The sequence below is a fragment of the Lingula anatina genome, chromosome 10 (genome assembly GCF_051362555.1).
Source record: "Lingula anatina isolate TDL-2025a chromosome 10, LinAna3.0, whole genome shotgun sequence".
Classification (NCBI taxonomy): Eukaryota; Metazoa; Brachiopoda; class Lingulata; order Lingulida; family Lingulidae; genus Lingula; species Lingula anatina.
The window spans coordinates 2791799-2816444 of record NC_141776.1 but is presented as its reverse complement, the minus strand read 5'-3'; the positions used below and the strand labels follow the sequence as shown (position 1 = coordinate 2816444).

Sequence of the window (24646 nt, the reverse complement as noted above, 5' to 3'; positions counted from 1 at the left end):
TTTTAATCTTTCTGGAGGTTTGAATTTGGATAAAGAGTAACTTTGTAAGATTTTTTAAACGAATTTTTAAACGTTCTTGAAGTCGCAAAGTATACATTTCAGACTCACAAAAATGTCATGACCTAGATCCACTAAGGAAAATCCCATTTCGTTACCCATGAAAGCCCGTTTTTATTTCCCGAGATGCATGCGAAGCATCCAATCCCCGTGAGTCGTGAACGCGGCTTTTGATTCCTCTTCCTCCGTAAAACGAGTCATTATACCCGCTTATTCGTGATTTTTAACTCGCCGGAGATATGAATTAAGATTTTTCCCCATCACTACCCCAACCTCCCTCCAAAAAAAATAAATGAAACCCTCACCAAAACGGTGTAACGTGACAGAGAGTCCCCCATGATAGCGAGCCTGCTTCCCATTCATTTGCACAGATAAGCCTCGCCCTAGATTTTGATCCACTTAGGTCAAACTAACCCTAACCATAATAACTATGCGGAAGGCAGACTGTTACTCCGCCCCTCAGTGTCGTTACACCGGCTTACAAATGTAAACTTTACACATCGTTATCTGTGAACTGTTTTGGATACGTGTGTATCATATTACACAATTTGGAGGAAAGGGAAAGTGAGGGCATTACCAGTAAATAAAGTAATAATAATAATAATAATATTTATTTCTTATATAGCGCATTCCATTTTTTACATTTCAATGCACTTTACAAATAATTAAAAAGTCTAAAAATAACAATACTAAAATACTTGAACATTTACTGATAAAATTAATTAATTAAAGAAAGCAGAGAAAATTTATTGATATAACTTTAAAATACTACTAAAATTAACCCAAGCTTACTCTTAATAAATGATAAACAACTAAAAGGTTTAAAGGAACACTAACCATAAAATTCTTTAAAAAGATGAGTTTTAAGACAGGCTTTAAAAGTATTATAGTCACTTTCAGCTCTGATACTAAAAGGCAATTTGTTCCACAATTTTGGAGCATAAACAGTAAAAGCCCGGTCTCCATAGAATTTGTTGCATTTTCTGTCTATTTCACAGTGATTGAGTATAAAATTGTTTTCAAAAGAGTTTCTTGTTAACCTGCGTGGTTCAGATGACTGAATAAGATGTGCAATATAGCCAGGTGTGTTTTCTTTAAAAGCTCTAAAAATTATGCACAACACTTTGAATAAAATTCTTTGTTTGATTGGCAGCCAATGCAATTCCTTTAACACTGGAGTGATATGATCCAAGCTCTGGTTCCTTATCTTTTTAACTAATCTGGCCGCTGAATTTTGAATCAATTGGATTTTTTTCAATTTGCTGTCACTCACCCCAAAAAGAATACTGTTGCAATAATCTAATTTTGATGTAATAAAAGCATGAAGTAAAGTACCAGTAGTATCATGTAAAGGCTCGGTGTGTATTGTAAACATTAAAAGAGTGCTGGCCCATGTATCGTACCACGTCATTTCCTCGTGCACGTGCTCTCATTTGATTTCATATTTACAGGTACTACAGCACAGATCAGACAAATGATGCCACGTGGGTCATTGGTCACATTTGGAGCCATAATCACAATATGATAATCTCCAAATTTAAAACAATCAGCCACCAATAGCTATTGCCAACAGTAGCCGATAAGATTCATATAACAGAGCTTGGCGCACGTGGTCTGATAACATTGCCGTATTGGCAGTATATATACGAACTGGCAAATACATTTGTCCGATTTCTACCAGTTTTCACATCTCGGTGCATGTTGACATTCTCTCTGCTCTTTCATACTGTACTACAGGCCTAAGACAATGCTGTTTGCAGCTGTGTGTGTTAGCCTGCTGGCACTGGCATTTGGTGCCCCCAAGCCGTGTAACTGCCCCAGTAAGTGGGAAGGGTTAATGGGCGAGATGATCGGAGCCGAAAAGGGCGGGAAACCATGGACTATGCAGGTGGGAAATATCTAAGTGTCCATTTAGTCCATATTGTACACTAAGAGTTACTTAACTACCATGTCATATTGTCTTGGTTTTTTCTTTCATTATTCTTTCTTTTTCATTATTTCACCTAATTTTATGCTATTAAACTAGTGCTTTATTATTTATTCGTTCATTCATTCATTTACTCATTTATTTAATTATCCATCAGTCTATTTATTTTCCCTTTATTCCCTTCAACAATCATATGATTGTTTATGTATATTGATGTCCGAGTTGGAAGTGCACCTATTTTGATTGACGTATCTCCTCCAGGAAGGGGCGCGTCTCTCGGTCTCCTCTGACGACAAGAAAATTTTCTCCATGGGCGTGGCTAACTTCAGTACAGGCCAGTCCGTCAACATGAAAGTTCTTCAGGACTTTAAGAACGTAAGTGTTCTTTCTTACATTTTTTGTCATTTTTTTCTGAACTTAGCGAGATAATATCCCAAAGGTATATTTTTATGCCTAAACATTCCAACTCAGACCTTAAAAACTGTAAACTCTTGAAATAACGTACTTGATGTCGATATTTCCTTATGATAAGCCAGGGATACAAAAACAGTCTAAATAAATAATGGTTCGTTTAATTAATCATTTTATTAGATATAACTCGAACACTTGATCCAAGTACGGGGATGGTTTCAACAATGATACATTAGTAGGAAAAAACATTTTTATTTTTTCTCGAGGGAAATTGGATTTGACGCAAAAACGTCGTACAGGAAACCTTTAATTGAGTAATGTAATTCACAAGTCAGATAAGTACAACAAAAATGAAGGGCTTTCATATTCGTTTTATTATTATTTTATTAGTATTTATGTGCACGTATCTTTATTAATATACTGTAATTTAATATATATCCTTAGTTTATACCCTTACTCAAATGAAAGGATTTAACAAGAAACTCCATTTCCACGTTTTTAACCTGAAATTCGAAATTCATCCCAATGGCACAATTTTAGTGGCGTTTATGAGCGACTTGAATTTACGTATAGATATATCAGCTTATTGTTTTCTTTCTTTATTTTATTTAATATACAGTATTCGATTTTATTCATTCCAGCATAAACAATACGTGATAATTAAAGGGAAGTGCACCGTGACCAAGTTAGAGGGAGAGATGATGAACGGCGTTCCAGGTATGTGTACATTAATTTCTGTTACCTTTTCCTATTTTGAATAATTATTTATTATCATTATTTATTTATCATAACTCAGTAAACTACATAACAAAAGGAGTAAATAGCTTTTATAAACAATATCCATGAACAATTGCTATTTATTTATTTATTTATTTATTTATTTATTTATTTATTTATTTATTTATTTTGAGATATCGAACAAAATATCACCATTTAAACATTTACAAACTTCCATAAACCCATCAATTATGTCATACAGCCAACGCAACCTGGATAGGGGCATTCTACTTCGGTTCCGGTGTCGGGAACTCTCTGGCCGTGGACAGCTGGAAAGTGAAGCTAGGTGGCGCTGAGGAGGAGCTCACTACCACCACCAAGGACTGCATCCCTATTGGCATCGTGACAACGGGCATTGTGAACGGAGGTAAGCCGTAAGGCGAAAATTGACGAGAGAAAACGGAAGAACCCGAAGAAAATGAGAAATGCCTCATGCTAGAACCGGCCAGAGAGAGAGAGAGAGAGAGAGAGAGAGGCCATGTCCATTTCAAACAAATATTCTTTCGCAATCCACAAATTTCCCATAATCATTGCTCATCTCTCAGAGATAAGATACCATTATCACTTATCAAAATTAAGTTCGTCAATCAAATGATTTCATTACCAATAATCACCGTTAGGTAATCAGATTGCCGATATCAGACAATAGCGCAGAAAGCAAGTTATGCAATGCGCTATTCACGTTTTTATCACTTGGGGTGGGGGCGAAGGTATTCAAATTGTATGACACAATATACAATATACAATACGCGTTTGACAACTTCCCTAAGTCATATTTTCATTGTCTACCTATCCTGAAAAGCTTTTCCAATTTCAACTTTAAAAACTACAAAAACCCTCAAATACAAGTGCTTGATTGCTATATTCCCCTCCAGACATGTTGAAATAAATTATTTGTTCAGAAATCAGGGACGAGTCGAGAAATTATTCGTGAGTGAGAGAGATTTTTTTCAAGAAAAAATTCTGTTTGGCGCGAAAACCCCGGATAGGATACCTTATACATGTAACGGATCCAAATAATAAAACAATAAATACACGATGAAATAAATAACCTAAGACACGTACATATATTTGTTGAAGCCAACGTACAATATCATTTCGGCTAGGACTGACATTATTCAAGCGTAATATAGGATGATCTGTAATTTTTTTCATATATGACATCATAGATTTACGAACTACGTCATTATTTCAGCTGACGTCATGGCCACTGTTGGTATGGTAAACGTCACTATCGGCATCAAAGATCCTAGCGTCTTCGTTGTCCCGTCTATCTGCAAGCAGGTCTCAAGCGAGGTAAGGGGATAAATAAGTACAATATAATAGCCTATAAAGTGAAATAAAATATAAAATTTCCACGGGATACCTGTTTACTTTAGCAATGTCACTTTCGGAATTTAATGCAGATTAGACTTTAATATGGCAAAAAAAAAAAAAATATATATATATATATATATAATTTTCAGCATTTTATCCTGTATGATCCTTTATTTCCAAGGAAAACACATTTGGATACAATGTTTTGAACAAATTGGCTACATCGGAGTTATCCAAAATTTATTTTTATGGAATAGTTTATTAAATGCGTTATGTACCATTGTTAACACATTATGGACAATTTTTATCTTAGACGTTCTTTTTCTTTTCTTTTCAAAGCACCCAAGTCAACAGCTGACTGGCTACATGAAGCTCATCAGTCACATGTTCAGAAGATAAACGGTCGATAAGTGGCCAAAGCTCAGGCAGACGTCAAATTCGGCAGCTGGTTAGAACACAGATGTTCGCTTTTACTGTAACAACAAAAAGTGATACATCAACACACAACTCGGACATTTCATGACAATTCTGTTTATTTTTGTGATATATAAGCAGATGATTAAAATAAACAATTTTAAATCAAGTGTAGTTTTTTTCGCACCTTTGAAATTTGATTCAGGTCAGCACTGCCATATGTTCATTACGTAATCTTTTCTTGACGACAAAATTCAAAGATTTAAGTTATAGTTAAACAAATCTCCATCTAGTTTATAAAAAGCCCACAGTTTCGTTAATTGTGAACTAGAAACGTTCGTAAAATATATCTTCCAAAGATCAGCCGACGATACATGCTGCATATTTTTCCTCGGATAATGAAACAAGTCTGCTACTCCAAGTACTTTAAGAACCATATTGACGTCACGCTCGACGGTCTCGTGACGCCCTATGACGTCATAATGTACGTCACACGGGTTGCACAGCTCGAAGAATCGTCTCCAATGCTGATCAAGTGCATCCGGGTCTTTAGCTGCTTTGAAATTGAGATATCTGACAAAACCTTCAAATGTCACCCCGTCCCCCGTCCGGATCGTTTCCTTTGTCGCATGCGGTTCGAAATATTTGGCAATAATCGTTCCTTCATTAAAGGACAATATAGTGTGTCGCTCAAGTTTGTTTCTGAACGCGGAAACTAACCTCTCAAACGGATGTCGTACTAATATCACCTTCAGGTAATGGTCGAGGCGAAATTGAATCCCAAAGTCCGAGAAGGAATTAAGTGGAGTCAGGTACTTGCGATATTCAGCGTGGACCTCCCCGGCTCCGATATCTTGGTAGCCATCACTATCGGCATTGGCAGTCAGACCGTACATTAGTCTTATAAAATTGGTACATCCCACTTTGGGAATGGCGCAGTACAGGAGGCGGTGGCGCTCGTCCACAAACATGAACTCGGTGGTGATGTTTCGTACTGGGACACCATCCTTTTTTGGTGACTTTAAGGACGAACAGGCGTCTTTTAAGTGCCGTCGCCTGGTCTTCATTTCATAGACCCAAGGCTCAGGGGCTAAACTCCAGGCTGCGTGCTGGAAATGTTAAGATTTATAAAAGAGAAGATTAGAGATGAAAGTTGGCTAAATAAGTAACCCACCTTGCTTTTCGAATCATATCATATAGTTCACGTGAAGAGCAACGGACGATTGTGACTGAGCGCTCGTTAATGTGTACGACTGTGTTTGCGTGCATGCGCGTGTTCCTAGGTCTCGTACTTGACAAATGATACCAAACACACATTACAAGTATATTAGAGTATGAATGGAATTCCTCTTGCTTATTATCCTGCTAAACTAGACTATAATTACTTTTCATAACTCAAAAGTTCGCCAAATCATATTATGAAACGCTGATCATGTTGAATCACAACCAGCTGTCGCGTACAATAAGCTAACGTTATCTACCCGTATACTCAAGTACAATCGATAAATAAATAAATAAATAGATAAATATTTTTAAGGCTTATGAGATGTGACATCTGCCTGTGCATTGATAATCACCATACTTCAACATGCCCTACTTGTTTACATACTTGTAATCATTTAATGAGATTCTGATACTGTATTAGTTCAATCCACCGTAAATACAGAACTCCTTTAATTACGGTAATTGCTCGATCTTTTTAATGGGCAAAAATGACAAAACTTTCAGATACATAATTTCATAATCACAATAATTAAATTTCAGTATAGCATTCATGGTGCTTTTGTTGCATAGAATAGAACTAGAGAGTAGCCTGCTTTTTACTTTTGTTCTAATTTGAAGAAATTTTCTCTTAGGAAATACAATATCTGTAAAATTAAAATTTTTCTCCATTGAAAATATCGAGTAATTACCTTATTTTCTGATGCATATAAAACGTTAAAAACCTTTAATTCACATTAGTTATGCAATTCTAAATGTTTGCCAAAGGCCAGTGCCTTTTTCTCTCACTCACCTGTGGATTTAATGCCGACTCCCTGCCCAATCCCAGGTATTCCAAATACGCTGATATACAATAAAAACAAAAATAAACCATTCACAACAAAAGAAAGAGACAGAGATTTATCATCAATTAGTAACAACAACTTCATTTGTATGCACATTTAATAGCTGGAAGTGCAGGTTCAAAAGAACATTAAAGTACATTAGTGGTATTGCACACCTAGACCCGTACCTGTATTGCTGAAGTGCGTTTGTGACGTCATTAGCGAGTACAAAATGACGTAACACAAAAGTCCCACAAGTGTAAGACCCAGCATAAATTTCAACCAAGTCAGAGACTGTCTCATTTCAGTACAGGTGATAGATGTCTCCAAATTCAGTAGGTCTGTACACGGCAATCTTTACTACGGTTACTACATACCAAATCGCCTAGAAAGCAGTTCTAAAACATGAAAGAGTTTATCTTAAATAGACCATTTATAAAGGCTATAATGTATGTTACACATTCATGTAGCAAATATAAAATAGATAAATGAAAAATAAATGTAAAAAACCTTCCCGAGAAACTTATGCAAGTATCCCTTTATCGCAAAGGTATACTTAATCCAAAACCTTTGAGAAACTTATATAAACCATTTTCTTCTTCTTCAGGCTGTGCAGACATTATTCAATTACTTAATATTTAGAAGGTGACTTACTTAGTGAAGTATCCTTAATTACCCCGTCCATTAACAATCCGCAAAGGCGGAAAAATCCATGATTAAATAATTTCAAAATAGTCACTGTGTTATGTTAACAGTGTGTTTATGTCGCAGTCTTGTGAATATTTCTCTTCACTGTGATTCACAGACACTTGTCATACCTGGGTACCGTCTGGTCAATCGCATACACGCACGGGTAGAAGTATACGTCAATATGACACTGTACTTCAAAATATGTGAGCTGCAAGAAGTCTAGGATAAAACGTGGAAAATGACCTAAAAAATTGCCGAAGCACGACACATTAGTGTAAGCGAAATTTAATTCAAATTAGGGCCCATCTCAAAAGTGTGAGGAGTTCCTGCAAATTGGAGTTCCCTATAAAATGGCAATAAAGGTGGTAGCAAATGAGGCCCGTGATTTTATTGTGGGGAAACCACGTGAGTGTTAATATCAGGTTTACCAGGGCATGGAGTCCTGGTTCTCACCTACATGTAGCTACTCGAGAGTTGACTTCTTTTGGTCCACTATTAAAAACATGAAATCTGGGATATTGAGGCAATTGTAGAGATAATAGATCAAGATAAATATAACTGAGAAGCGTTAACATGAAGATACATAGATACTGAGTTTTTATTATAATTTTTTATGTCTTCCCTTCTTTTTTATGAAGGAAAACACATTAATTAAAGCGTAATCCAATTCAAATTAGGGTCCATGTCTAAAAGTTTCGCGTTTCCGGTTCACTGAAGTTCTTTCAAAAAGAATATACCTCAGAAAAAAACTTTCTGAAATTGAATATTGTGTTTCATGAAAAGTTGCTGATATGATTAAGATTCTCATTTGGCCCCAGAAGAAATTTAGGGGCAACTTTAAATGTATAAAATGGCCGTCAATTTCCGTAGAAACATATGACTTTACATACATTGTATAAAATACCCTTGGCCTTCGTCCATACCACATTATTTCAGTCAAAGTATGCCAATTATGCAATAAATCTTGTTCTTATGAATCTCATTACTGTTTCTAGTTGAAGTTCTGTTTAAAAATGCATTATGGAATCAGATGTTCTTCGGGACAGTAGCCAGAGAGGGAGAGCGGATGGGGGGGGATTGAACAAAGCTCCCTTTTGCAGAAAAAGGGTCCGATCTGGGTAAAATTTTGAGCTAAGTGCAAGATGATTTTGTGGTAAGGGCCCACTTTTTGCTGAAAATTAACCTCCTCCTTAAAAATGCTGGTTACGGGCCTGCTTTTATTCTCAATAATGACATTAATATATTTTTTTCATATGGTATTTATTTTAAGATGATTTGCTCCCGGCACCCAAACAACCTAATAATTTTTTTCAAAATTAAATATGAATTATTTAAAGGAAAAATCGATTTACTTCATACAGGAAGTAGCGCGGCACCACAAACTTGAGCTTTATGCACGGTTTGAATCAGCCTAATGGTAAAGCAATAAATGGCATGCAATTAGCCACATACTAAAGTGGGGAAATAATGGCAGCCAAGACAAAAACAGCGGGTTTGCTCTGTTTTTCAATTTTCACTTCCAGTATGCAATTAATTATGCAGCAGAGGGAATATCGGGGTTTTCTCAGAACAAATTAATTCCGACATAGAGGCAGTACTGCCAGGAGTCTTTTATTCCATCAATGTGAACTTTATATTTAAATTTCTGTCAATAATTTGAATGTTTTCTGGAAATCAGTTTAGGTTTTAAAACATCTAATGTTAGTAATTGACAGCCACCAGTGAATAAGGAGGGGGCGTTTTGTAGAGTAACTGAGTAGATTGACATGCTCTTATGATACAACTGCGTGTAATGTAAACGAGAGAAGGTCGCTGAAGATTGCATAAGGTAAAAGATAGAAATGAAAAGAAAGCGGCACGGGAACCAACTAGAAAGTAGTTAATAAATAATATGAGAGACTATAAAAGAGTTGTATTTCCTCGCGTAACGGCAAAAGATAAAGACAACAACTTCGTGGACATTATATTCACAAATTGGTGAAAAAAAAAAAAAAAAAAACAAAGGAGTACTCTGCCTCATTAATCTAAGAAAATACATTCAGGTACAGTGTGTATTTGAATTCACCCAAGTCACGCAGTCGTCTGCAAAGTACTCATTGTTTCTCATTCTACAGAACAAACTACGAAAGTTTTTATGATAGAAACAATTAAGACGAGTCACAAAGCACAATTATCCTCGCTTACTATTTTTTACTAAAATTATCCACACAATAGACTTAGTAAAAGAATCTCTTTGTGACCCCAACCCCTTCAGCAAAATTCTGGAACCGCCAGTAATATTGCATTAGCAGTGCGGGTGGCACTTCATTGTGTTAGCGGTGCCCATCTTGTCACAACCATCGCATTGCATTCAGCAGTCTCTCTCTATCTCTGCTCTCCGTAAAAAGCCCAGAGTACGCAATCCCCTATCACAATATTCCTTTTCATAAAATTCAAAGGGCGATTTAACGTCATTGTCTTCTCTTTCTCATCGACGAGAAAAGCTCGCAAGTGAATTGATAAACTCCTTAGGGCTTCCGCGTCTTTTTCAAGGGAAAAATGCAGAAGAACCGCGGGTCGGAAATTTAATATTTAAATTTAATTCTGCTCAGATCGATTTGCTGCTTTCACTGTCTGCTTATTTATCAGCGCCGATTTGCCTCGATAGTCTCATTGCCCTCGGCTTTCACGCAAGCTGAGCTAAGCTAAGAAGTCCGTATCCAATGGATTAGGAACGGCGGTATTCTAGGAGAGATATGAAATGGTTTTTAGAATGTGAGGCATTGCAGTTGTTCAATATAATCTTCTCATCAAATTACCGGTGACCGCTCCATGTTTGTAGCTGCGGTGTTATTCTGGCGTGGCAGCTTTGGTTGAAGCAGAGAAAAGCGGTGACCAAATGTCACCGAATCGTTCGGCAAAATAATGTGGGGTAGCCAATGAGAGAAAGAGGGGTGTGGGTGTGGGTGTGGGTGTGAGAGAAAGAGGGCTTTGGGTGTGGGTATGCAGGCCTGTAGCCAGCCATTTCAAATGGGGGGTTCTTTTTATGAAAAAGTGGACCTTTTACCGTGAGCCATTCCTGTACCTAGGTAAAATTTCACCCAGAGGGGACCTTTTCCTGGCAAAAAGGGGGTTACTTTCGACCCCCCCCCCCACCCCCACCCGGCTACGGACCTGGTGTGGGTGTGGGTGTGGGAAGTGTATACTGTCTAAATGACGCCAGAGGATTTCGTGCTTACACAGAGTTCTTAAGTAAAACGTTTCATTGAATTATGAGCTATTAAAAATTGAAAAAAAATGCCAACCAAGCTGCAAAGTTGCTGACCTTGGGAAAGTAGGGGGCGTCGGATACATGAAATTGCCACTTTAATAAATAAATAAATAATCTAAAAAACGATATTATGTGCGAAATCATTGGATGGTTTCTTTTAACTTATAGATAATGAAGGTCTCAGTTGATTAAATCCGCTACTTCCTTTTCTGGAAAAAATGCAGGATTGGTTATCATCAGTAAAAGAGTGGGAGAAGAAGGAAGATCTTAACAACATTTTCCTAAATGCCAAATTTGAATACTTTGATAGTGGTATTCAGTCCTCGTCTGATTCTCCAACCAATCAACCCACTCCACTCCCTCCCTCCGAAACATTGCAGAAATGAAACCTTGGTGTCGCTTGATAAGATCTCCGCCTGTCTCCGCACTCAATGGTAAACGGCAATGCCAGATTCCACACAATATGAATATCGTCTGTTATTGTCGGAAAATATAAGATGAATTAGAATAGTGCGCTGTCGATTAAGTTCGGGGTTGATGATCTATATATGGCCCATTGGCGTATTTCTGTGCATTCACGGTAATGGGCTCTTGAAAGAAAGCTTCCTCCGTTTACAGATCTTCCCTTTATTGCCAAGACACAGCAAAGACACTATAACAAGTGTCAACCACCGGTGCGTTACCCTTAACGGTGATAATAGCAAGCAATAAATACCATCTAAGAGAATTGCTCAACTTCTATATTCGAATAGGAGATTACGTAACTATCATTTCTTGTATTATGAACTATATCGCGAATGATTGAAAGACTGGAAGTAGCAACATCCGCTGGCATTTCAAACGCGCTATTCAATGATTTCCTTCGTAGGGCGTTAAAATGAAGGTTGGCGTTTCATGAGCATCCTGACGCGTTAATTCGTCATAACAATCGACCAATTAGCTAATTGGCTCTACCACGAGACTACGCATACGTCGTAAGACTGCAATCAAAGAAGCATCAATTTGTGCAAAGACGCGCAGGTCAATCTTGTCTTCTGCATGCGTAATACTTCAGGACGAACGACGGTGCTTAGATTACCGATTCACATACCATCTTCAATTGAATAGGAAAATAGATCGATTTTCAGATATTAAACTGTTTCTACGTTCCTAAAGCGATCTTTTTGCCTTTTATATGACAAATTAAAACAGAACGGTGAGTCAAAATACCTTAATAAAACTAATTGGCAAAACGTGACGAATTCGTAGAATATAGTATTTGCTCATTTGCGCAGTATTTGCTAGGCCATATGCCAAAATGCAAATTGGGCAGCAAATATATATATGTAACGCCAGTACACACGGACGGGTAATTTATATAAAAAAGATGGTTAGCTAGAATTTAGGTCTATATAAGATGTTTTCAAAATCGTAAGGTTCATTACTGAGCTTGAAATTAAACCGCTTTCCCCCCTCAACCAGTAACATGGAGCACCTCGGTTTTGATTTTTTTTTTTTAAATCCCCCCATAAATCACCGACTATTTCCAGTTGACCTTATACTTAACGGGATTATAGAATACTGCAACTCGCATGGGCTACCAGTCATTTTCCGAGAAATTCCCAGTTATCGAAACGCATCGCAAGTGCAGCTTTTGCATTGTACGATGCATCGAAGAAAAAGAAAAAAAATGTGTAACACTAATAAACAAATAAGAAACAGAATATTTTCTGGTTTGCAACGAAAACCCATCGATCCCCGCTCGAATCCACAGCCCAACTGTAATTCAAATCCTGGATTATTCATATCCGCCGACTTCTATCTCCTCGAATCTTCTCTCTCTATCTGAGCCGCGCTGTTGTCGCGAGCGCTATATTTCCTCTTCGACTCAAGCTCACCAGTGCGTTTTTAATATTGATTAATATGAAGACGGCCGCAAAGACGCAGGATCCTAACGCCAGAAAACCTATCAATCATTTCTCTTTAAAAGTTTGATTAAGAGATCGGTAACGAGGCGTGAAAACACCTATTTTGTTAACCTGCCCTTTAATTAACGAACAATAAAATAATTAAACTGGGCATGCGCACTCTCTTTTTTCCCCGAGATTTTCAAACATGGCGGAATAAGCAGCAGCTGGCAGCGGCGAAGAACATGGAATACGCTTTCGAAATTATATCATAAAACGAGCTCAGATCACGGGAAATTGAAGCGAAGACACCACAATAACACAGGCCTACCGAAAATTGGGAAAGTAATCATTATTCGCAATGAAGGAGCCGGACCCCGGCGGAATGAAGTAGCATTAGCCGGTCGCTCGTTCATTTCAGCAGTGGGTTTTCGCTGCACTGTTTAATACACACGGAGTATAATACAGAGTATAAAGAAAGTGCTATGCCAAGGCAGAGCAGTGAGTGAGTAGTATAGAGCACCTGATATTTTCAGTAGAAATCCCTGTTTTGGATGATCAAGATGTTGTTGGGGAGAGTACGCCACAGCGGTCGAGCTATGAGGCCGCGGAGTGAGTGAAGTCCACAAGTTTGCTGATGCCAGTGTGCGCAGCCCGCCTGTCTTGCTGCCGGCCGCAAGGTATCGTGAAAATGACACTATGATATTACTGTGCGGGTATGGCCGGCCACTTATGTCATTGCAGCGGCACTTTTTTCCGGTCAGGGATTATCATAATAACCTTGGGCTTCTTCAGCAGCGATGGCGACGACGGCGGCGACCGCTCGGTCTCAGTTCGACGACCCCTCTCCCCCTTCCTCTTCTCTACATCTTCCTGCTGATGACGACCTGCCTGGGGATATCGGGGCAGCCGGCGTCCACTGACGGCGACGACGACGGTGAGATATTTATAGAATCAGAATCCTCGGATCCTTCTCTTCCTCCCTCCTCGCGTGACTCTCCAGCGTCGTGCCCGGCGGGGGAACTCCGCTTGGCGACCCCCTGGATTCTACGAGATGTATTCCTTGTGAACTTGACTCAGTACGAGTACCAGGAGCGACAGTGCCTTGCTTCTCAGAGCGCTCAAGAACTCTATTGTGATTCCCCCACTTGCCCCCAGCGCAGGAAGAAGCTCATCAAGATGTACCTCAAATTTTGTAATGCATATCCAGTCTACCCTATCCTAAAGCACAATTGTTCCTATACTGACAATTGTTCTGAGGACAAGAAAACATCACCAAATGCTGACGGTTTAAGTAATAATAATAATAATGATGATAATGATGATGAGTATAATAATAATAATTTTAAAAATGCGACGACAGTCTGCAAAGAGTGTATACGCAGCATAGAGGATTTAGACAGAACCGTGCAAACTGTGTACGAACGCTTCGAGTTGGACGTGATGTCGAAGTTTGATTGCGAGGGGAAACGGCATCACCAAGGGGATAAAAACCACACGTACTCTGTTAATTGGAACTGTGATCATTGCAAGGTAAGGTGTATTACGTATTAAATTTTATATATATTTATATATTATTTATAATATATATATATAACATATTTGTGTCTTTATTTCAGTTAAAATAGATTTTATGTATTTCTTGCCTATGGTGATGATATTCTTGTTTTGATTTCAGGTACGTATGAGTGTGCATGTGTTTATGTGTGTGTTTGTGTGTGGGCAGGGGTGGATTCAGGATTACTTGAAGGGGGGAGGGGTCCACAGATACAAAGTGGACCCCCCTCCCTTTGCGTGGGGTTCGGGCCTGCTGAAGGGCCCCAAAAAATGTTGATGGTCTGTAGTGGACAATGGTATGAGGATTGTAGGGCGTGGTCTTAGAATACCCTGGGGACATGTTTAGACTAGATTTTCATAAAATTAAATTGACATCAACATGTTATTGTAGTTTTATGCCATTTATGGTGGTGGTGGTGGTATATATGTGTGCGTGTGTGTGTGTGTGTGTGTGTGTGTGTGTGTTTGAGAGAGAGAGAGAGAGTGCACAGTTCAACAACCGCTTTCACGGAGTTTTCCAGGAAATAGCTTTGCTCTCAGAGACCAAGATGATTGTTCTGGAATAGCCTCTTCTTTTCATACATTAACCAATGTTTTCTGGGAATGACATATGGCAGGACGCATGCTCTCATTTAAGTAGAGATAATCTATGGTGTAAACAACTCTTAGACAGAAAAACAAAACAACAACAACAACAAAATAAAAATAAGAGATGAGTTTGGCTTGAAAATATTTATAAGAATAGGAAGGGAAGGCTTGATCATTTTGACTTGGATTTTCTTCAATAAAAAAGGGCAATTTGTAAATTTTTTTTAATATTTGCTGGTTTCTGGTGAGTGGTATTAAAGTACATATTTATATATATATGTACTTTAAAAGAGTTGAGGGAGAAATATACTCCTTGTGAACAATACCTCAACGTGCAACCTAATTTGAACCCTGAAAGGCTCACTTAAATTATGGTTTATTAACTGTGGGGAAATAGGTTTTTCATTGTTTATTGTGTAATGATATTTTTTTTAGCTCAATTGATGAGTCAGTTATGTGATCAGTAATTGATGCACGGTTGACCTTCATTCCTGGTAGATGGAAAAAAGAATATATCTAGTCTCTTCAGCAGAACAACTACCTTTTAACCACAATTTATAATTTTTTTTTTCGAATTTATCCTACATTGTTTTATAAGTACATAAAATTATAACGAAAATAAAGTCAGAAGAGACTAACTTATAAGTCTTATATAAATTTGACCTCAGTCAAAGGAGGAGGTTGTTAAGCAAAAGATCTGTACGTTCACTGATCTTGAGGTATATTTTCCACTTTCATTCACAGGCTCTCCATTTTACTGCACATGTATTCCTAAATATAAACTACCAATATTTCTTGATGTATATTTAAATAGTCAAAAGCATCTGTGGTCTAAAGATTTATTGGCTGTATTTCTTGTTGTGACAGTTGACATATCTATGCTTCCTGGTCTTCCATTGGGAGAGAGAGAGAGAGAGAGAGAGAGAGAGAGAGAGAGAGAGAGAATCTGAATAGGAACTAAATCAAATGGAAATAATGGAAAAGGAGAAGTGGGAGAGACAGAGAAGGAAAGGAGAGAGAGAGAGAAAGAGAGAGAGAGAGAGAGAGAGAGAGAGAGAGAATCTGAATAGAAACTAAATCAAATGGAAATAATGGAAAAGGAGAAGTGGGAGAGACAGAGAAGAAGAGAGAGAGAGAGAGAGAGAGAGAGAGAGAGAGAGAAATCAAATAGAAAGTATATCTTCTGTGGCTGGTAGACAAGTTTTTAAGGTTGATACTCTCCAGATGTTGTCTAAATTTGCCATAATACAAGGTCAGTGTAATGGTTCAGCCCATGCCTGCCCTCCCTGTTGACCTTTCTCTCTGCTTGTCATGGGCGTCTGGTTTGTTTTACCTCACTTTTGACCTGAGGTAGGTCGTCATGGTAATGGTGAAGGTCACATGATGTTGAGGTCACCAGTTAGAATTCTTGCTTTTTTGCACCCTGCAAGTCTTAGTTAATTTTGTCAACAAGTCATGGTATTTGTGAAGATCACTTGATGCTGAGGTCATGAGTCAGAACACTTCCTGGTGCACCCTGTAAGTCTTTGTCATGTTGCCATGGTAATGGTGAAGGTCACATGATAAATAGATCATGATTTGGAAATCGTCCTTGTGTATCCGGCAACTTTGTCATGTCTTAGGGACCATTCCCAATGAATTCTGTCTACCTAGCTATTGCATACTGACTCCATGGAGACTCTTGCTTAATGCAATCAGATTAACAGTCTAACTCGCCTCCTCCTGGCATTGATTAGAATATAGAAAAGTTGGTATTTATATAAGCATGGTGGAAATAAAAGATTTTGAGATTTTTTAGTTGAAAATGTGTTCGTGTACTTGAAGCGGTGTTGGTGATGCAAGGGTGAAAGTTTTTCAGGATATATGTTTAGATTGTTTTTTTCATATGGTCTAAATGCAATGAGAAATTGCAAGTTACGTTTTCATGATTTTTAGTTTTTACAATTTTCACTCATGATGATGTCTTTACAAATGCCTTCATGTTCATTGAGTCAAAAAGGGTAATAATTATCCTCGTGCCTCCTCCCCCCCCCCCCCCCCCCAAATTGTAAAATCCTGGACAAACCAAATACTGTAACAAGCCAGGGAAAAGATCTCAGTATTTCTATAGAGTTCAGTGCATTTCCACACCAAAGTTACAAAATATACAGCTGTCTTATAACATAACCAGAGAGCTCTTTGTATTTTCCCATGTGCCCAGGGTTTCTGGTACATACGTAATAATTTTCTACATGGCACACTTTTTGCCTGACGCAGTGTACTTTAACGCAGATTCTCAGAGCTGCTCAGAAGCGTCAGAGTTCCTGCAGTGTTCAGTGTGTTTGACAATGAGCAAAGTTAAGCTGTCTTGCAGTGTTTTACAATGTACTGATCCAGTGTGGCAGGCTTGCTCACAGTATTAGCTGCCAGTCAATGCAGAAGCTCAGATTTGCGCATTAATTATTGATTGGACGAATGTCATCAATATGGCCAATCAGCTTGAGCTGGCTGGTCAGCTTTTGGAGAGGTGGTGGTCAGTCAGGGATTCAGATGGGATGTGTGTGTGTGTGTGTGTGTGTGTGTGTGTGTGTGTGTGTGTGTGTGTGTGTGTGCCACTCCCTCCCAAACGCACAGAGAGAGAGAGAGAGAGAGAGAGAGAGAGAGAGAGATTCAGATAGGATGTAATTTGCTCATTTGGTGTGTGTGTGTGTGTGTGAGAGAGAGAGAGAGAGAGAGAGAGAGCTGGGAGGGAGGGAGAGGAGACAGAGAAGATATTTTCATATGCATCTTTGGTTTTTGTGTTTGTGTTAAAAGAAAAACGTGAGTGTGTGTGCAAGTGTGTTGTATGTGGGTACACGCACAATCTAATTAGTATGTCCATGTGCATTGTGCAATATTAACCAACCCATAATATTGCTCTTGTACTCACTGTCGAAAAACATAATTACAAGAACAGTTAACATTATTGCAGATAACGTGATTTCCTCAGTTAAACTGTCAGTTTATCATCATGCGTGCTGTACAGATGCTATACTTTCATTTGTACTTTTCTGAAAGCAATGGTTTTATAAATATGTACGACAAGTTAGAACTGTTGAAAACATAGAGAAGTCAAAACATCTAATGCTAAAGCTTGTGTTACAGGAAAACAATCCATCTATTAATGTGACATCCCCAGAAACAGCAGTTTCTTGTAAAAAATTCTCTCAAAAAATTATGTCAATATTTCATAGGGTTTTCCAGGTTGGATGCACTCAGGCCTTATCAATAAGTAAAGCTTCAGACAGACTCCAATTTGAAATTTAAATGCCTTCATTGATTAACATGGTAAAAAGGATGTAGTTAGGGAATGGCTTAAACAAGCTGTTATGAAATTAACATATCAGACGTTGCTTTTTAAACGTGTACGGTAATTGCTTACAACATTTGAGCCCAAACTGGTTTGTCAGCAATGTTTTTTGTCTTTGATACCTGAATTACTATTAAAAAGAACCCTAAAAAGAGAAGAAAAATCTTGAAGAAAAAATTAAGCATTGAAACAAGCAAGGTGCTTGAAATTCATAAATAATAACCGTATTATTGCCTGGAGAAAGTCGGATTATTTCAAGATTTAAAAATAATATTTTAATGAAGTGCAATGGATAAGACTCACAATATTTTGTTTTGTCTTGCCATGACATGTTTTATTGATGTGTTTTATGTTGACAGGTTTGTTGAGCTTTTGAATAAACTGAATGTTGTTGTCTTAAGAATGTTTTCTGTTTGTCAATATTGACAGTCTTGCATTGGATCTCGTTATTAGAGATTATTCAAACCTTTAAGTTTTATAAATTTTTAATGGAGAGCTTTTTTTAATGCAATTTGACAACACTGTAGTTTGCTCACTCTTTGGATACTGTGTTTTGCATGAATGAATTGAATAAGGTGAAGTTGACATTGAACGAGCATTAGAAACCCTGAAAAATGTTTTCGTAGTCTTTTGTGGCAATAATTCATTCCATGTGATATATTTGATGAGATGCCTGAGTTTGTGAATGGACAGCTTCTTCTATGTAAACAGCAATGACGTACAAAATAGTAATAACGTATTCTCAAATTTGATGAACTTGACTTCATAGCTGTTTGTATAAAGCCATTAACATTTATGCATGGCATCTACTTTATAGCCACATGCCGTTTAAGCCATCATAAAGATTCTGATTGCTGAGCTGTGATTTAAATGCGGCAGTGGGTTGCTGTATTGACGTGACTTTAATATAAATGCGGGCAAGCTAGTATGCTTAGATAAATGACCTGCATAACGTTAAATTGGGCATAACGAGGTAATACCTGCATTTTGTAATGTAAAATTATATCAGTTGATATCTGTTTGGTTTGTGTGAGACTGTTGGACTGAATCATTGACTGAATAGTAGAGATGATGTGTTTGTAAACATCCTGGCCAGTGTAACAGAGCCTTCACAATGACTTTTGTCGACCTAGTCTGGGGTTCAGGAAAATGTAGAAAACATCAGTCCAGTTCAATGCCACATGACCCAAATGAAGTACAAAGTAGAAAAGTTACATTTTCACCTTTTTTCCCTACCTTTTGCCAAAAAGCAATGGACTATCATGCATGTTTTTCATGCATGATAGGTGTATACATTTATGACAAATGAAAATACAAGTTTTAGCGCAAAACTCCAGTCATGAGCTTCTGGAAACACACAATCTTAAATGATCAGTGGGAATCTCTGTCATTTTTGTTCTATTGTACATCGCTGTTAATTTTCTTCTTATGTTGTAGGTAATCGAAGTAATTTCAAAAAGTAACTCGGCAGTGACAGTTATGATCTTTGGCATCACATTAGCATATATGCAATTTAACCAAGAAAAATATTTTTGCATGAAATTGATGCTTAATTAACAAAAATATTCAAATTCATTATTTACCAATATAGCTTTTGTCAAATACTCTGATTGGAGTAACATTGTGCGTAAATTCTTTCTTATTAAGCCTCAGAGTTTCAGAGTTGCTCTGAGTTGCTCTGAAACTTGCTTAGAAGTTAAAGAGATAATAACTCTTCGTATGAGAACTATATTTCACAATAAAGACATTGTGAACAACTCATAGAAATATAATATATTCTGTTTTACCACAAAAATAGCAGTTAAAGCTATTATTCTGATATCTGGGCTTGTCTTTAGACCACGTGACCTCCACTGATGGCTATGCTCTGTTATAATCTCTTAAGAGATTATAACAAAAAATAAACTTTTTAGAAAAAAACCAGGGACTAACTTTGAATGTAAAAATGGATTCATTAACCATTGGTTAGTATGGGAAAATTGTTGTTTACTCCAGGAAAATTCATTTTTTGGCCAAAGTGAAGAGTTATTATCCCTTTAAACTCCATGCATTCTGCTAGAAAGCAGAGAGCCTTCATGGGTACTAGCTGTGGTACTCTGAAACTCAAGGTGAGATATGGTGATAGAGGCTGTATTCTTGAAAGAGATGAATCACTTTCCCTACTCTGAACTGCGGGATGTTGTGTCTAGACCATAACCAGAAAACATTTTATTCACTTGAGGAATTCTACATCAGTTTTAAGTCAACAAAGGTTCAGGTCTTATTACATAAGAGGTCTGTTGAAAGCTGGAAGTCTGGAACTGTTTGTACACAGCTGACCTATAAAGCCTGGAACTGCTTCTATGTAGGTCATGTTCACACTTAGCCAAAACTTTGGAATGGGCCAGACTTGGGCAAGGTATGCCAAGACATAATGCAGGAACACATTTTTTGATTGGATAACATAAATGGAACCACAACGTGTGAATTTTGGTTGTAGTCAGTCAAATGTCAGTACAGTGTCTCTGCAGGAAGTAATGCATTCAGCATTTATTTAACCATATAAATGTTTTGATGCAGATGCTACAATGCACTGACTTTTTTTACAATGATGTATATAAGTTAAAATTGTTGTTTTTCTAATAAGAATCCCAATTACTTAATATTTAGCTATTCATTAAAGAATATTCTTTGATCAAACAATTGTGCACAAGGTTAAATATCTACAATGTTTAACTGGTACAGAAATGGGGGTCACTTTTTGTGAAATTCTTGGCACTTTTTTTTTCCTGTTTAGGTCAAAATGACAAGATACCTTTTATTTCCTTGTTGACAAAATTCATGCTTTCTACTACAATGCCAACTAGAATTAGTGTTATTCAACGATGAAAGTTGGCCTTTAAAAAAAGGCCCGAAAATGCAATCCCTAAAGATCGGGAAGGCGCAAAGGTTTATATGGGGGATTGTGAAAGGGTATGTGTATGGCATAAATATGACGCCCAAATGTATATCTGAATTTCAGGAAAAATCCGGAAGAAATTCATCTCTAGTTATTAACCTACCGACTCAGGCTTGATTGCAGAATATTCTCCATGCAGATAAATGAAGATATAAGTACAAGTGTGGATAGGAGGACAAATATATAGCCCTGCTTCCCATTTAGAAAACATAGAAAAACTATCTGTTGGCCATGAACTAAACCATTGTGTTATTAAAGGATGGGAAGAGAGCCGAATATGCCACATAGAATTGCCGTCAAGACATCTACATTCCATGGAAATGGGACAATTATTGCAGCCATAGATAACGGATCAATGCTGCCTGGCTCATATCTGATAAAGCACTCGGATTTTGTATTTGTCTGAATATTTTATAGGACGAAGTGGAATAATAGCGTTAAGGTGCATTCAAATGTTGTGTAAATCAATGGTGTTTTGTTTGATTTGATGTTATAATTTTTTGTTTTGTGGTATTGGTGTGATAAGAGATGGTTTCCAGCAGAAGTAACTGGGAACAGGGATATGATAATTAAACAATAGATTCAAACAAAATTCACTTCTTGCACTCCCAAAGTAATGTTTTGCTGGAAATATGTCATAACTGGCAAAGACAAAGATGATAAATATCATTTGTAAAAATGTTTGAAAAACATGCTGCAGATTCTCCAGTCCTATTGCAAGTAAACAATTAGTTCCAAATTAGTCTACATAATCCCATGCACCATGCATTTTCAACTTCTCTCTCTCTCTCCCCCCTAGACCCAACTATCGTAATGACTCGATTTTTTTCGTGGATGAAATTTATAATCTATCATAAGTGCACAATTTTGGAATCTCTTAAAATTGCATTTCTATATTGCATTTGAAAGTTGTAAATGAGGAAGCCGTCATCCCGGAAACGCGGATTTATTAGTGAACATTGTGAATGAAATGTTTCTGAAGTCAACAGGAAATCACCCCGAGTTTCGGCAAACTGTGGAGTCTCATCTGTCTGTTAGTTATCCGCATGTCTCTGGCATTTCCAGTTATGTTCCCAGAAACTTCAGAAGCATGCTGATAGATAATATAGCTGTGAGTTTTCAGTAACATCTGTAATGCAGGGTATGGAATATAAATGTCTTGACGGCAATTCTACGTGGCATATTCGGCTCTCTTCCCATCCTTTAATAACACAATGGTTTAGTTCATGGCCAATAGATAGTTTTTCTATGTTTTCTAAATGAGAAGAGTCACAATTTGTACTGTGAAACTCAGGGTACCAAAAGCCCTTAGTGGTTGGTTCCTGGGAGCCAGCTAAAAGTCTAAAAATGTTAAGACCTTTTTTTTGGTCTGCTTTAGTTCTGGCCGGGGTCATAATATACAACGGCTCATTGACTTTAAGTAATGTTTTCAAATATTGTCCGTGACTTAGCCATTATGAAACGAGGGGCAACATCTTGTATGAAGCTGGACTACTAGGCTAGTACCAAATTATTCTTGTTTCAAAGTTGGCTAATATTTTAGCCTAAAATCTAAGACCTATTTTCGGGCTAAAGTTGTTCCTTGAAACAGCCCCCTGAAGCCAGTGACTTGGAATTTCCCAGCAAGGATGTCTGCATGGTTGAAGTCAGCTAGTTTATTGATAGAACTTGACAGCCAGAAGTCTGGGGCTGACGAGCTCTCTCTATCTGGTATATTGCTCTAGATTATTGTGATAATAATGATAATGGTTTATCCAAAGGGGCCTCCTCGTAGCATTTTTCTGCTCAGTAAAACTTTGTTTGCTTGTACTATCTCAAATATTTTGGTTTAAGAGAGAGAATTAAAGGTGTAGTTGTTTATTTTACTTTTTAATTGGATACTGAAAATTGAAGAAATGTTACAGATTGGAAAAAGATGTGATATTTCAAAAATGTGAAAAATTACAGCATGCTATGCCTGCCACTGGGATAACATTGCATGATTGCAATAAACCTGATGGATCCACAGCAGGTTAACATTGGTGCCAATTTATTGTTTGATTGGCTATGCTTGAACTGAAAATAATGAAAATTGGGCAGGTTTTTTAAGTGGGTACCTGCTGTTGTTAAAAAAATGTTCAGTTGCAAAATAGGGAATTCGATACCACATGCACACTATGGCCGTTTATCCAGATAAATAGAAAATTGGGTCATGATTCCAACAATTGCGGTAGCTTATAATTACATGCATGAAGATTTCTGTTCACTTGTCTCGAAATCCTGCTAGAGAGCTGGATTTTTGACAGCGATTTCTATAACCACATAAACTAGCACCTAGAAAGGGTCTTACTGTGCATGTGCTCACAAAAGCGCAGGAACAGGTTAACTTTTTTTTTAACAATCTTTTGCTGTTTATATATCATTGCCGAGAATGTTGTCTTTTAATGTTAAAATCAGACAGAATAAAATTCAGCATATGAATAGATAAGTAAGTGGCACCATATTTTTTGTATACACAGGGGTTTTTTGTATGGTGCATGCACAATTATTCGAAAAGAAAACGACACCTGGATTTTCAGTGTGGAATTCAGTTTCGCTGTGCTGTTTGTGTAAAGGGAAGCACTCTTTTTACTTAAAATATGAATTTGAAAAATTCAAATTTTTTCAGATAGTAGTACGAATGGAGTTTAATATGAGGAGACATCTTCCAAGATTTTCAATCAAACAACATTTGAGTTCAATGGGTGCTGAATTCAGCCTTTTTAGTTCAATAGGCAGGTGGCAGAAGTTTCATTTCAGCCAATTTCACAGCTGTCTTGCCAAAGGTATGCAGTGCATGCCTCAGGAGAAATATCTGGTCTGTGGTACGAAGAAGTTCAGTCAAATGGTATGAATTTCAACAAGAGGAGATTTTCGTATTATGAAGTTGGTGAACTTGTAGGTTATCTTGGAAAACATGGAAGGATTCTAGGGATGGAAGAAGTTTTGGTGTTGTTATTATGGTTTTGATCAATCGGAGATTTTGTTTGTATGCTCTATTGGGACTTCAGTTGGAGCAGGATCAGTTGAGAAACTTTTGTCTATACTTTTTCCAACCTCACTGGGGAGCAATATGCTCATTTACTGGTCTGTTGAACAGTTCTTGTATTTTTTTTGTAAAACAAAGGATTCCAGTTGAAATTAGGGATTATTTTGGACCAAAACAGGAAGCAAATTATGGTGATTTCTAGGACACCACATATTACTTTGTTTAAAAAATTAGGGTTCAATTTTTGTAAAATTGTGTCAAGGACAGCCTCCAAATGTTGCTCAAGGAAGAGTATTATCAAACAGGTAACTCTCATAAGTGAAAGGACCTTGAGGGTGGTTCCAGAAATGGCTGATTGCATTTTCCTGTTTCTGAAACACAATTGGTGTACCAAAATGTTTTGGGTAGCAATAATGTGGGCAATTGTGGTAATTACCCAAAAATTCCAAATGCC

The 24646-nt window shown here is 37.4% G+C and overlaps 3 protein-coding genes across 3 annotated transcripts in view; 2 read left to right on the top strand and 1 right to left on the bottom strand.

Annotated features, from left to right (window-relative positions):
* Nucleotides 1–1676: 1676 nt before the first annotated feature.
* Nucleotides 1677–5068, top strand: LOC106169305 (uncharacterized). Its single transcript, XM_013548724.3, has 6 exons — nucleotides 1677–1945; nucleotides 2246–2359; nucleotides 3037–3112; nucleotides 3375–3539; nucleotides 4368–4468; nucleotides 4829–5068. The coding sequence occupies exons 1-6, from the start codon at nucleotides 1805–1807 to the stop codon at nucleotides 4886–4888; spliced, it is 657 nt and encodes a 218-aa protein (XP_013404178.3). The 5' UTR covers nucleotides 1677–1804; the 3' UTR covers nucleotides 4889–5068.
* On the bottom strand, nucleotides 5005–8318 carry LOC106169304 (carbohydrate sulfotransferase 11). Its single transcript, XM_013548722.3, has 4 exons — nucleotides 7603–8318; nucleotides 7137–7346; nucleotides 6918–6967; nucleotides 5005–6012 (listed from the first exon to the last, which is right to left on the bottom strand). The coding sequence occupies exons 2-4, from the start codon at nucleotides 7249–7251 to the stop codon at nucleotides 5158–5160; spliced, it is 1020 nt and encodes a 339-aa protein (XP_013404176.3). The 5' UTR covers nucleotides 7252–7346; nucleotides 7603–8318; the 3' UTR covers nucleotides 5005–5157.
* Nucleotides 8319–12943: 4625 nt separating this feature from the next.
* LOC106180276 (uncharacterized) overlaps nucleotides 12944–24646 on the top strand; it is a 49614-nt gene continuing 37911 nt past the window's right edge. The window contains exon 1 of the mRNA XM_086996957.1: nucleotides 12944–14307. Within this exon, the coding sequence (XP_086853083.1) occupies nucleotides 13474–14307 (834 nt within the window). The 5' untranslated portion in view covers nucleotides 12944–13473. The remainder of the gene's footprint in view (nucleotides 14308–24646) is intronic.